This window comes from Centrocercus urophasianus, unplaced genomic scaffold (assembly GCF_019232065.1).
Source record: "Centrocercus urophasianus isolate 14NV4802_14NV808 unplaced genomic scaffold, USGS_Curo_1.0 seq_14, whole genome shotgun sequence".
NCBI lineage: Eukaryota > Metazoa > Chordata > Aves > Galliformes > Phasianidae > Centrocercus > Centrocercus urophasianus.
The window spans coordinates 18,107,359-18,120,934 of record NW_024884586.1 but is presented as its reverse complement, the minus strand read 5'-3'; the positions used below and the strand labels follow the sequence as shown (position 1 = coordinate 18,120,934).

The 13,576-nt window shown below is 40.2% G+C and overlaps 1 protein-coding gene across 9 annotated transcripts in view; it reads left to right on the top strand.

Moving 5' to 3' along the window:
* Window positions 1–13,576, top strand: part of RPAP1 (RNA polymerase II associated protein 1) — a 39,264-nt gene that overhangs the window by 10,104 nt on the left and 15,584 nt on the right. For all 9 annotated transcript variants that reach the window (XR_006168022.1, XR_006168021.1, XM_042813862.1 and 6 more), the window contains 9 exons: window positions 412–588; window positions 1,353–1,559; window positions 5,737–5,852; window positions 6,298–6,396; window positions 6,856–6,957; window positions 8,523–8,690; window positions 9,823–10,008; window positions 11,622–11,756; window positions 11,925–12,104. Coding sequence is in view for 7 of the 9 variants with exons in the window: in XM_042813862.1 (XP_042669796.1) it covers window positions 412–588; window positions 1,353–1,559; window positions 5,737–5,852; window positions 6,298–6,396; window positions 6,856–6,957; window positions 8,523–8,690; window positions 9,823–10,008; window positions 11,622–11,756; window positions 11,925–12,104 (1,370 nt within the window). In the remaining 2 variants the exon portion in view is untranslated. The remainder of the gene's footprint in view (window positions 1–411; window positions 589–1,352; window positions 1,560–5,736; window positions 5,853–6,297; window positions 6,397–6,855; window positions 6,958–8,522; window positions 8,691–9,822; window positions 10,009–11,621; window positions 11,757–11,924; window positions 12,105–13,576) is intronic.

The window sequence follows — 13,576 nt, the reverse complement described above, 5'->3', positions numbered from 1 at the left end:
GTATCACACTGGAAACTGGGTTACACAGTACTTTTCATTCTCTTTCTTGCTCAGCAGATACCAGTTCAGGTCTTCTTGGTCAGAGAAGGAAGCTAACTCAAAATAATATCCTTATTTGTGAATTACGCGTGAATTTACCTTTTGTTGCTTTGCTTTAAAGAAACAAAATATTTTCTTTTCTGTCCCTCTCCAACTCCTAAAGAAACAAGAAAGAAATGGTGTTTTATTGATACATGCGATGAAAACCTGAAAGCCCAGATCACTTAATTTTGTTTCCAGATAAGCTTCTTTGCACACTTTTTAATTTGGCTTCTAAGGTTTCAGTGCAGGCTTGCTAATGACAAAATCTAAATGAGCTCATAATGCTGTCAAGACTTAGTGACTAACTGCTTTATTTGCTGGATCTTTCAGATAAAGCTGATGACGTTTTCATCTCTCAGCGGCCTTGTATCATAACGGGAGAGGGTCTTGGATGTCAAAAGAGTGAGCAGGAAGCTCAGGCTATTCATGAAGAGAATTTAGAAAAACTACAGTCCATGTCCCAGGAAGAGATCCTGAAGGAGCAGGAAAGGCTTCTGGCTCAGCTTGGTATGTGCTTCTTGGAGTGAATTCTCCTCGAAGTATGAAAGCTTACTGTACACATTGGTGTCTTGAAACTTCAACAAATTTACAGGTCAAAGTTGGGAGCTTAGGATCACTAGTCATTGCATATGGAGATAGCTAAACCTCCATCTCATATCTGTATCATTGTGAATAAGAATCAAGTGTGAAGAAATTTGAGAGGAAGCTTAGTTGAAGACTGTCCCGTCTCGCCTTTGCTGTGGAATAAGATGGTCCATGCACACAGTTACTTTGCACATCTGATACCTGGCTACATGTATGTGTATTGAGGACCTAAAAGATAATTCTCTGAAGCAGATAAGAAAGATTGCCACAGTATGCCAGAAAATGCCAAAAATTATTGCCGTTTAACTTCACTAATTGTAACAATGGCGTGTGTATGAAAAATACCTTGTTTTTGCACTTTCATTTTATAACTGATCTGTGACCTTTGCTCCTTGTCTGTACTGCTCAATCACTAACAGATTGTAGTGAGGCAAACACTTGGAGTTTAAAAAGGGAAGGATATATACTATTTTTTTTTTTCAATTAGTAGACCTCAGCTTATGTGCTGAACATAAACAGTTAAATGCCTCATTTGAAAACAAGTGACAGTTGGCAGAGAAGAAGGGATTTGTGGAATGGGATTCAAAAGACTAAAAGGCAAATGGCAGGACGTAGATGTATCTGTAGATGTCTTAGGTATTTTGAGGCTGACACTTATCTGTCCGTCTCTTTGTCAATATTTGCAGATCCCAGTTTAGTTGCTTTCTTAAAGTCACGACACAGTGGTAATGTAGGCCAGAAAAACGAAATAAAAATGGAACAGAACAGACCAGAGGAGTTTGTGGAATCTCTGACTGTGCCTCAGTGCGGTGTAGGAACGTCACTTTCCATGCAGGAGTCAGGTCTGGAAGAATCTGTAAGGAGGGATGAAAATATGAAAATGGAAATCATAGGTAAGACACGTAGTACGTATCGTTAATGTTCTGAACGTAAATGTAAGGTTTTTTATGGTGTTTGCATCGACCCAGATTAGAGTTCTGTGGAATTGTTAATTTGTTAATTATCCGAATCAGAATTTGATCATGGTATTTAAAGATTTTTGAGTTCGAGGAAGAGCATTCTTGTTTCTAGCTGAGCTCTAGATTAGAAGGATGATGCACTACATAATGGAGGTGGTGAGCCACGCAGTGAGAGGTCTTGCTTTATTTTGGAAACTTGTTCTGAGATCACTTGAAGGAAAATGTGTTTTAAAAGTAAGCATCATTGCTGTTCTCGTTTAGTCATGTAAGCAGAGAAATAGAAGAGCGTGATATTCAAGCAGCACTTGATTCTCACTAATTTCTTTTCACTGGGACAGTTGGTGGGTTGATCTCCCTGAAAAGACTGGCTGTTGTGTTCACAGGATAGCATGGAGATGACAGCCCATTAGATAGCTCACATGGCACGTTTGTCTTAATGTGAGACTGCTCCTGGTGGCTCCACTGTGTGGCTTGTATTGCAGAGCCCATGAAAACATTTCCAAAGGTTATGGTTCTTTCTTTTGTGTGCTGTGGATGGAAGGAGATGCTGACTTATTGAGAGTTCTGCTCTTTCAGGAAGAATCGTACAGAGCTGTTGCATTTTACAATGATGTTCTAATACTCAATTTTACCTTGTATATTTTGATGATAGAAGAGTGGTGGTGTATATAAGAGAATGAAGATGTGGAAGTTTGTAGATGGGAATCTTTATCTTTGCCATCCAACTGGCAAGAGACCTGAGTGTGTCTGTATGCTCACTTTGATATCAGAATTGCATTCACCGAGGTTTGCGTGCCTGTGAATCTCCACGTTAGTCACATCTCTTATTTTCCTTACTAAATGACACAAGGAGTCTTTGCTGAGTTACTAGAGGAGGATTTTACCTCTTGCTTAATTAACTACTTGTAAGTATTGACTTACTTCAGTTGTGCTAAGGAAGCCTGCACTGATGCTGTGTTGGATCTGTAGTTTCTATGCTTATGTGAGAAGAAAGCTGCTTTCTTGCAGGCAGCTACAACAGTCTTTGTGTTCTTCATGACAGCCCAAAGAAGCATTTACCTCTCATGTTTCTCTTATTGTTGCTTTCTTCTTTGGGTTTTTTTTCTGGGAGTTGGACTCGATGATCTCTGGAAGTCCCTTCCAACCCCTACAATTCTGTGATTCTGTGATTCTTTCCTTAGTGGTAATATTAGGCTCCCACTCACATCTTCCAGAACACTTTTGTTTGTAGTGTGTGTGAAAGAAGCATCTCTCCTTTATTAGCATGCATTTCTTCCAATCTCGTGTTAATCTTTGGCTGTCTTCATCTCTTGATTCTCTCTTCTGATGCATTCTTTGTCTCCCACTGCAACATGCAGTCTGATTAAAGAGGCCTCCAAATCTCTCTTGGATTTTAGCTTGGTGTTTGCAAGAGATAACAAGTGTTTACCATTTTCCTGATGGGAGGGATGAATCTGTGTGTGTGTGTGTGTGTGTGTGTGTGTGTGTGTGTGTGTGTGTATACATGTGCAGGAGAAGGAAAGATGATTAGCCTTGTACTCAAGAAAACACTTTTGCTGTTTCTCCCCAGGTCTCTGTTTTTCATGAACTCACATTAATCAAAATAACAGGCTTTAATGCCTTTCCCAGAACAGTTGAGTGCAAAAGTAGCATCAGAGTAAGTGACTTTCTCTTGCTCATAGGAGCAATAGGAGTGGGCTGTTTAGCTGTAGAGACTGAACAAAATTGTAGTAGTGCTCTTCGAAAAGCTCAGTGTACAAAATGTGTGCTGATAACATCTTTTACTGCTACAAGACTGCAGACTGAAGAAGAAATGGAGTTTTCCTGGAATATTTGAAATAACAAAGAAAGAGTGATTTAGAATGCTGTTAGGAAACCAAGGGAAGCCTTTCTAGCCCATCTTGACCCACAGGAGACATAAAACATTAATTTGACTTTCTAAAACGGTGTGGGATTTTGCATTTGCTGGTGCTCAGAATTTAACTCATCTGAATAATCTGGCAGAAACAGTCATTCAGAATTTCTTAAGGATGAGGATGATGACACAAAAGAACAGGATTGCTCAAAAGTCAAACTTGCCTCTCTAATGAGATAAAAGGCAACTGTCTCTAATAAAGAAGACAGTAAAGCCTTTATATAGCAACTTCTAATCTTATCAAATAGAAAAACAAACCCTGGCACCAAGACAAAAGGGAAAGCAAACAAGAAAAGGAAGCAGTTGGTTGGTAGTCTTTAATATAATGCAGCTCTGAGAAGTTCAGTACAGATTTTGCGTTCAAACTGCCAGCTTCTGTTTCTGTAAATGGTTTTCTCAGTAACTGAGCAGTCTGCTGATGCCTTGGAATGTATGTCTGTCTTTCCTTGTTGACAAGATCAGAATGCTACAGGCTGATGATAGTATGCGTAATCCTATTCATAGAATGATTATCCAGTTTAGTGATTAATGGAGAAGGAAAAAACAATTTATTGAGTTACAAATGTCAATCGATCTCTTTTTTTTTTTCCTGTTGATTTTTATTTCCTCTGGTTTTGCATCAACCACCTACAGACATTCCCCTTTCTTACATATCAGATGCTTTTTTCCATCAATTAAAATGTGTGTTGAGCCTTTGGCTGAAATTCTGTGCAACAGCTTTCTGGCTGGGGAAGATAACTGTGTACTTGGTTCCTTGCCTGACTCACTGCCACACTGATCATAAGGGTGAAGCTTCATCCTAGAAATGATGAGTGCCCTTTCTGAAAGCTTATCTGCTAATTGGAGGAAGGTAGAAAGTTGGGTTTCAGGCCAGTTATTAGCAGGGAAATCTCTGATGAAAGAAGAGCATCTCAGTGGGACACTCTGTTGTTCACAAGAGAAAACAAGAGCATTAGGATTAACAGCTGCAGTGCAAATGAATTCTGGTCTTGTTTTGCTCCAGTAGGAGTGATGATCGTGCTTTCCATGCCCTCAGTCCGCCTGCTTCTGTCAGTGTGATTTCTCTTGAGATAGCAAGGACTTGTTAGTTCTCCTTTCTCACACCAGCCCGGGACAGTTTTGTACTAGCAAGGCATTAGCTGTGCTAGCATTTAGATAATTTCCACTTAAATCTCTCCTGCCCATTCACTTGTCATATTTTTCCATGTGCTGATCTTAGGGCAATTCTTGTGTTGTCAAGCAGAAATGTATTGTTTCTCAAATTGTTCTGGTCAAAACTCTTTGACAAGTTAAATCAGTCATTTCTTCCTGTAGTGCCTTCACCTCTGAGATCCTTGTTCAACTGCCCCATTTTCCCACTGGGCTGTTTCTCAGTTTCAGTCAATTTTTCTCTTATTATTATTATTTTTTTTTCCTTGCAAATTGATTTCCTCAGTTCTTTAAAGGGAGGCACAGAATAGAGAGTAGTAGTGGAAGTGCCATGGAAGCATGAGTGGTAGCAGTGGTGTGCTCCCTTCAGTGTACGTAGGCTGACACTATCCTGGCTTCTTTAAAACCATATTTCGTGCCAGGCCAGTAATTCATTTAGCCTTCTTTGCATTGCTACTGTTCTTGACTCCCCTAATGCTCCCCTTCTTGAATGATACTCATTTAATTGGCAAAAGTAGAGCTGATATTTTCTGTCCTTGTTCTGAACATTTGGCCTTATCTGTGTCCCAACTTTCATTCAGTTTCACCCTAATTAGTGTTGTCTGTGGATTTTGTTACAGTGCTGCATAATTTCTCTTCTAGCTCTCTTGAAGGATGAAAACAGCTGTCTTTGATGTTTATGCATCAGTCAGCCGTTCGTTAGAAAATTGTTTTCTCCTTATTTTACATGGCTCCTTTATTTGATGTAGACTTTAAGCCAAGTGGGTTTTCAAGTAGGAAATTTGCGCAAGAACTTCTGTACAGTGAGGTGACGGAGCACTGGAACAGGCTGCCCAGGGAGGCTGTGGAGTCTCCTTCTCTGGAGATGTTCAAGACCTGCCTGGATGTCTACCTGTGCGACCTGCTGTAGGGAACCTGCTTTGGCAGGGGGTTGGACTCCATGATCTCTGGAGGTCCCTTCCAACCCCTACGATTCTGTGATTCTGTGAAATAGGATTTTCTTCATCTTTGCTCTGGAAGGTAAGGCTGTCATTTTCTCTCCCGAAGATGATGATCTGCCTGTGAAGCCAAGGAAAGAATGGATTCATATGGACAATGTGGAGTTTGAGAAACTGGAGTGGATGAAAGATTTGCCTTCACCCCGGCAGAAGAAAACTAAAAAGGTTTAAAAGCAGAAACTGATTTTTTTTTCTTGTTTGTGAAGTGTCTGGTTCATGTTTCTCACCAGTGGCAATTTTAAAGTTTTCTTAAATAATCCCCTGGTTTCTCAATCTGAGAGATTTTGTAAGGCTGGGGGGAGACCCAGTGTTCTTCACAGGGTGGGATGCTATATGATCACTTTAGCCTATAGCGTCAAAGAGAGCTACGAAGTGAGAGTTTGATAACTCTCAGGTGACCTGTGGTGAAACAGGTCTGAAAGCTAAGAAAAGAAAAAAAAAAAGTGGAATAAACTTTTTTTTTTTTTTTTTTTTTTTTAAAGAATCTGGGATCTGATTTGGGGAGTTTGTCAAATCAACTGTTAGGTGACACCTCAGAAATTTTATGTGGTGAATAGAGTAAGGCAATAAAAATAATCTTTCTCTCCCTCCACCATTTTCTTTATGCTAGGGAATGCAAGCTCGATTCAGTTTAAAAGGAGACTTGATTCCTGCAGATGCTGATTTGCCTACTCATCTAGGTCTGCATCACCATGGAGAAGAGGCAGAGGTAGGTGTAATGAAGCAGAAAGGAAAGAGCACACCCATTTCCATTTTCTATGTTTATTTTGTCAGATTCCTTTTGTGTCAAGGTGTTTTGGTGACAAAAACCTCAAGAAAGTGTAAATGGGTGGTTTCCTTTGGAAACAAGCTCCTGAAGAGAAGTTTGGTTGCCATGCACTAGCTTGCTTTCTTTGTTTTCAGACAGCTCTGTTAATGCTTTTCTTCTTCAATGCCATTAAGGATCTGTGATGATGGAAAAAGAGTACATGTCATTTTTTAAGTACAGTTTTCTCCCATTACGTCATTTATTGCAATCTCTTCTGCAATTGATGTGAAACAGCAAACAAAACTGTGTTGCAATTTATCTCGTTATGCACTATTTACAGCAAATCTTATTTTAAGGGGTCTGTTTTTGTCTATACTCGGTTGTTTGTTGTTTGTTTTTTTCTTTTCCTCCCCCATTTAGAGGGCTGGTTATTCTCTCCAAGAGCTCTTTCATTTGTCTCGCAGCCAACTTATTCAGCAGAGGACACTGGCCCTGCAGGTCTTGGGTCGTATTGTTCAAAAGGTAAGTCACTTCCATAGAACTCCACCCCATAGCTGACATTTCCACTGCATCAGGGTCCAGATTCTCCAATGCTAGTTGTTTGTCTTCTGTTTTAATGCAGGTGAACAAAATCACTGACAGAGTGTTTCTTTTTACACCAAAGATCTCACTGCTAAGAAAAGTTACAATGTTGGTACATAGCAAATTGAATGTCAGGATTCTCTGCAGGAAGAAGCTTTGCAGCTTTCAAGTGTTGCTCAGCAGCAGTGCTGCAATTTATGTTCCTCTGTTTCTTTGGACATGAGTTATTTTTACGGTGTTACTTCTGTGGCAAAAACTCCCATTTGCAACGACCCTTTAGTTCTTGTTGCCTGAGCCAGCTATGTGATGTGCTTGTTCTGTAGGTGGTGAAAATGAGCCAGCCTAATCTTACAGTGGAGGGCATAAAGCAATATGAATATTTAGCTCCACGCACTTGCCCACCCAACTCTTGGGGGAAGTGCTAACCTTCCCTTTAACAGCAGTGGAGGCTGAGATGAAGTAGCAGCATGATTTTGAGAAGAAAGATGGGGCAGAACAGGATGAAGTCATAATAAGTGTCCAGACATAAGAAAGAAAGCTTTTCTGCATTAAAGAACTGGAGTTGTATTTTCTCTTCTCCTCATTCTCTAGAGAGGCACAAAACAACTTTCCTAAAACCTGTTCTGTGGGAAACAGCTGACTTGCCTAAAGCAGCAGCAGCATCATTATGGTATAGTTGTAGACTACTCAAAGATGGAGTCCCACTATTGATCTAAGCAGAAAAGAACTTCTTGTCCTCCAAACCAAATAGGAAATATACCACAAAGTTACAGAAATACCATAGGAATGTGCAATTATTCTCTTAGAACTTTTCTTTTTTTCTTGGCCTGGCCCTTGAGTCATAGAATTTTAAGTGGGAAGAGGTGTTTGTAGCATGCAAAGCAGGGTGTACATCCTGGCGGATTCCAGTCTGCACACTGTAATTGCACTTGGGGTATGTGACCCTTCACTTATGCAGAGAGGGAGTATGTAATGCAGAAACACGAGCCATTCATCCATAGGCAATGTTCCCTAGAAATCAAAATGTTCTCTCATTTATGTTATGAGCTCTTACCAATTTCTAACCTACTGTATGGGGCAGCGCTGGAATTTGGCAAATCTGCATCAGTTTGTGATGTCCTGAAGTTAGGTAGCATGGAAGACTCCTAACTGATGTAAACAGCAGGTGGTCAAAATGTGACTCAGGTGCCTAATTTTATGGTTTTTAAGGGGATTTTCCTGCATGGCTGGCACTGTAGGTCTTTGAGGATCCTTGCAGTCTTAAGCATTTCTTCTGTCCTTTTATATCACTACTTTGGACTGAATGATACAAAATTTTTCTGTCCCTGTAGATGGTTCTAAAGTTTCCTTGGAGAATACCAAGTAGAGCAGTTGGTTGTGCTGACTGCACAGTGTAGCTGCTTTGCAGTAGAACTGGGAAGAGACAAACATGGAGATGTTAAATTGTACACAGTTGAAGTGAGACAGCTTTAACATTATCTCTGTATGGTATGTATACATTTCAGGCCAGGGCTGGAGAATTTGCTTCCTCCTTGAAGGGCAGTGTTCTGCGTCTGCTTCTCGATGCTGGATTTCTCTTCTTGCTACGCTTCTCTCTGGATGATGCTGTGGATAATGTCATGGCAGCATCTGTTGGTGCTCTCCGAGCTCTGCTGGTGTCATCTGATGATGAGGTGAGAAAATCATTACGTCCCTGGCTTTGGTTTCATTCTAAATCATCTGAATAATTTATAGAATCAGAATGAAAAGAGAGGTAAGTAACTTCTAAAAAAGCCTTGCTGGATGGGTTAGCTTAATGGTCAGTAGAATGCTATTTCTGTGCTTTGGGACAAAGGACTGTACTACTTGAATTCAAGAGATTCAGTCCTCTTTTCTCCTATTTAAATGAGTTCTACCTATGATTAAATTCAGTGCATACAGTTGTGCTAGTTCTCTTCCTTCTTGACACCTTTAAAATCTAGAGCATGTTACTTCTAGCGTGTGTGTACGATTTATTTTTAATACAGCCTCTTCTGTTGTTGTTCTGTTTTGCTATGTAGTTTTCCTGCTTCTGAACAAATTAGTGACTAAGTATTATCCCTGCTTTGCTGCTTTGTCAGGCCTCACAGTAGTACTAGCCTCTCTCCATCATTGTCCATCATTTGTTGTTCTCACATACTTTCACTATTGTATACCTATTTTTCCATTCTTATGGGTTTTTCTCCTTGATGCTTTTTCTCTTGTTAGAAAGCTGAAACTTCTTTTGGATGTTCAGAGATACTGGACTTTGAACAGCAAGGTTAAAGAGTCTTCCTGGTTGAAAAGAAGCAGGCCATTGTGGGCAAAGCAGACTGTGGCCTGTGTTTCAGGTTCCTTTTATGTTAAGCTGCAAAGAGAATGGTGCTAGAAAAGAGTGGTTAGATCTCTAGAAGCCTACCATGCAGACCCAGAAATGGGGATGGAGCTAATAAATGTCAAATTCCAGTTTAACTTCTAGAGCCCTTGGTGGTTATTTATTTTTATTTTAAACATTTTTCAATTAAGCTGCATTTCTGTTCCTTGTCAAGTGAATTTAATTCGTGTCACAGTAATTGCTTTTCATGATTTCCCAAGTGTCTGTGGGTCATAGATTAAAGTCACTTCTCTGAAAAATCACTTCATCTACTTGTAAATGTTTAGAGTATCCTTTATTGTGTTCCTGTTTTCCTGAGTTAGGTGGAAATCTGTAAGGTATTCTGTAATTCTCTCTTTTTTTTTTTTTTTTTTTTTTTCGTCTTATGTGATCTCTTTGTGAGAGATTTTTGTGTGCTTTTACTCTCCTCATAGAAATATCTTGATTGCACTTTCTCATGGTACCAAGGGATGGCTGCATTCCCGTTTGTCCCCAACAATGAGGAAGAAGAAGAGGAAGAAGAAGAAGAAGAATTAACTGGAACAGAGAAGTCTCAGAATAAAAAACAAAAGGATGAAAACAAGCCAGATGCAGACGTAGCCCGTTACGACGTTGTAAAGGTAAGCACACAGCTCGGCCTGAAATCTTTCTGGAATAGACTGTGCACAGGGCTGTGTGCACTTGTGAAATGTGTACTCTTCTGTGTGTGTTAGTAGTGTTATGAACAAAAATTAGAATGTTTCCTTGGCTGTTGGATGTCCTGTTTCTGTCTTACGTTATCAGTAGTGTGAATTTATTAACCTCTAAAAATGTTGAGACTTGACCAGTGTGGTTTCATCATTAACTGTGTCTAACTTCCTGTAGGGAAATTGGCAACGAGCATGCTGATGACCATGATTTGTTGAAAGATTGAATGCAGACATGATTTTCATGTTCGCTTACTTGAGCTTGAAGTGAAACAGTTCCAGACACTACTAAAGTTAAGCAAGAGAATAACAGCTGCATAGTTCTGAATTAGAATGGTACAATGCCATTCTCTTTGCATTTGATGCAATGACTACTTAGCAATTCCCTAATATCACTCTTCATGTTGCATCTCTCAGAATGAGTGTCGCATATGCCAGGGATGCAAAGTTTAGCTTAAATATGAGATCTAACAACAGTAATCTTTACCATCTCAAACTCCACCCTGCTGAAGCTGCTGTTGTTAAGGTCCGTGGTCGCATCTCTTAGTCTGTGTATTTGAATGGCAAATGGTTATAAACTTCAGTGGGCAAATGAATTACTGTACTTAGATGTCTGGTTTCAGTTAGTGACTTTGTGAGTTCAGATTTGTTCTAATAGGCTGTGCTGCTTAAGAGGCTTAACAAAAGAGATGTAGATAAGAGATGAGGTCAGTTTGTCACTCTGGAAACAGTTACGTGGTTTGAACTCAGAAGAGATTTGGCATAAAATTCTGCATTGTTCCAGCTGTTGTGAAATAAATTCCATTTCACACCTGCTAATTGGTTGTTACATCCCAGCTCCACATATTGGAAAAATAATATTTAAACGAGCAGCTGAATCCAGTCAAACATAGAGCTTCAGACTTGCCTGGCTGCAACTTCTAAAAGTATCAGTCCTGTGAACTCAAGTGTTGCACCCTTTCCCTAAACTAGAAGTGCATAACACTATCACTAAGATTGATTCTTACCATAGCCACTGATCTTCTGCTCTGTGAGCAATACAGAATCACATAATCCATCTGCGTCTGTCTTTTTTTACTGCAGAATAGAAACTGGTATCTGTTCTCCACTTCTGTTAGCCTTCTCCAATGTGACAAGCACTGTCAGGACTAAAGAAAGAGTACTGTGTTAGATGTGGTGGCTAGCCAAAATGAATCAAAAGCCATGAGAACCCTTTTCAGCCACATTACGTTTTAATAGTTATTTGTAGAGAGGTATTCCCTGCTATTTGCAGTTTCAAACTCTGGAGAACACAACTATCCAAAAAGCTCACTGGTGGTCTGATACAGAACGAAAGTTCAGATGTTCCTGCTCTGTTGGGCCAACTGTTGATTGTTTGCTAGCATACTAGCTTGCAAATCTACAGAAGCTTCTCTCTTCATTTCCCCAGTGGTAATTTTAATACTTTCTATTTGCAAAAGATTTACGTGCATCTGCTTTTCCCTTCCTGCAACTGCTTCTCAGAGAGCAGTTAATAAGAGCATAATGAAATATTTTTTTCCTTCCAGGGACTTCTGAAGACACGGATTCAGCACCGGCTGAGGTATATCCTTGAGGTGGTACGACCTGTTCCAACGGTTGTCCTGGATATCCTGCACATCCTGACTCGCATAGCAAGGCACTCCTCTGAAGCATGCATCCAGGTAAATCTGTTATTGTACAGGAGGAATGGTAGGAAAAGATTTGAAAAAGGGAAGAAAGAAGCAGATGAGGTTATGACAAGGAGATAAGACAAACTTGGGTGTTCTTTATGTTTGGCTACTGGAATTGCATGCTTTCAGCTATTTGTGGTGCCTGCTATTTCTCTGCAGCTGCTTGACTGTCCTCGGTTGATTGAAACCATTGTCAGGGAATTTCTCCCTACTCGATGGGATCCTCATGTGGCTGAACCAGGATGTTTACTCACCAGTCTCCATGGAGTTGCTTGCGCTGCTGCAATGAAGTTCATCAGAGTATTGGCATCTGGAGGCAGAAATGCAACAGCCAGGCTGGTGAGTGATTATCAAAGAGCTTTTCGGTTATCAAATACCATTGTTTCCCGTGCCTTGCTTCCTCACTAATGATGGATAATTAACTGGTGGTGGCTAAGCTGAAGAACGTGATTCAGACCTGACCAGTACATACGAAACTGGGAGACATGTGGTTAGGGTTCCTGTTTCAGTCTCACTCTATGGTGAATGGAAGCAATAGGGCCACTTAAATGAGTAAGAGATTGAAGTATCTGACATACAGCTTTCAATCTTTCCCTGTAATTGCTTAGGCTTGGCAATAGAAAGCTGGTGATGATGTGTATTTTGTCGAGGGAGTAAAGAAAACAGCAAAATTTACCCTTTCAGTGGATATACTAATGAGAAGCAGTGAGCACAAGTTGAAATAAAAGACAGTTAAAAATAGAAATTTGCTTCTGAAGTGAAAGTGGTGAAACTAGCAAAAACAGGTTGCCCAAGGAGGCTGCAGACTTCCCGTCTGTGAAGAAATCCAAAACTCTGCTGGACCTAGCTCTGAGCAACCTGCTCTAAACAGAGAGAGCTGCAGTCTCCAGAGGTCCTTTCTGACCAGCAACTTTTCTGTGACTCTGTGAGTCTCCAATTAGACTTGCTGGTGGTTCAAGCACAGTGTAGCTCTTAACCACAGTCTCTGTGAGGTTACCTCTATAGGTATTTTCTGCCATTTGCAGGGAAACCTCATAAATCTCTTTTAAGACAGAGTGTGAGCTGAAATAAAGAAGCCAAAATTATCCTTGTGAAGAAGATGCATGTATGTGTTCTGAAGGAATTGTTGACAGTATTGCAATGTGTCTTCTGTTGTATAGCACTGGGGAAGCTATTTCAGTCTTTTCTTTCCTTTTTTTTTTTTTTTTTTTTTGAGGTTGGAAGGTCTGTGTAGTGCAGCTATGAAAAATCACGCAGCACAGCTCAGTGATGTTGGCCAGCAGCAGATGCTTAGAGTGCACATCAGCATGTATTGCTCTGTACTCTCCTGTGGCTCCAATGATAGGCAGCTTAGGACTTCATAAACCAGAGATCTCATTTGTGTCTTCGTGTTTTACAGCCCTAGTTGAACTTTCCTGCCATGAATTTACCTGAACAGCCCTGGTTATTCCAGCTAGTACTTCCAGCCCCTCTTATTTACTTCTGGACAGGTTTTCCATTTCAGAGCTAATTGTATTCATTCATACAGGGCAACACAGGTGCTATAAATACATAGCATCAACTCAGAGCAGCACCCATTACAGTGCAGTGTGCTTCTCTGAGGTGTTTTGGTTCAGTATTCTTAATAGCATCTAATAAATGGCTATGCAGGAAATTGCTAACATCAGCAGGATAATACTGAGTTGTGCTATAAAATACATAGAAAAACGTGCTGATAATAGTGGGATATTTAAAGTTGTAAGTGGTGGTAGGAACATAACAGAAAATCTCTACATTTCATTCTCTTTTGGATTTTGAGTAGTCCAGGTGTT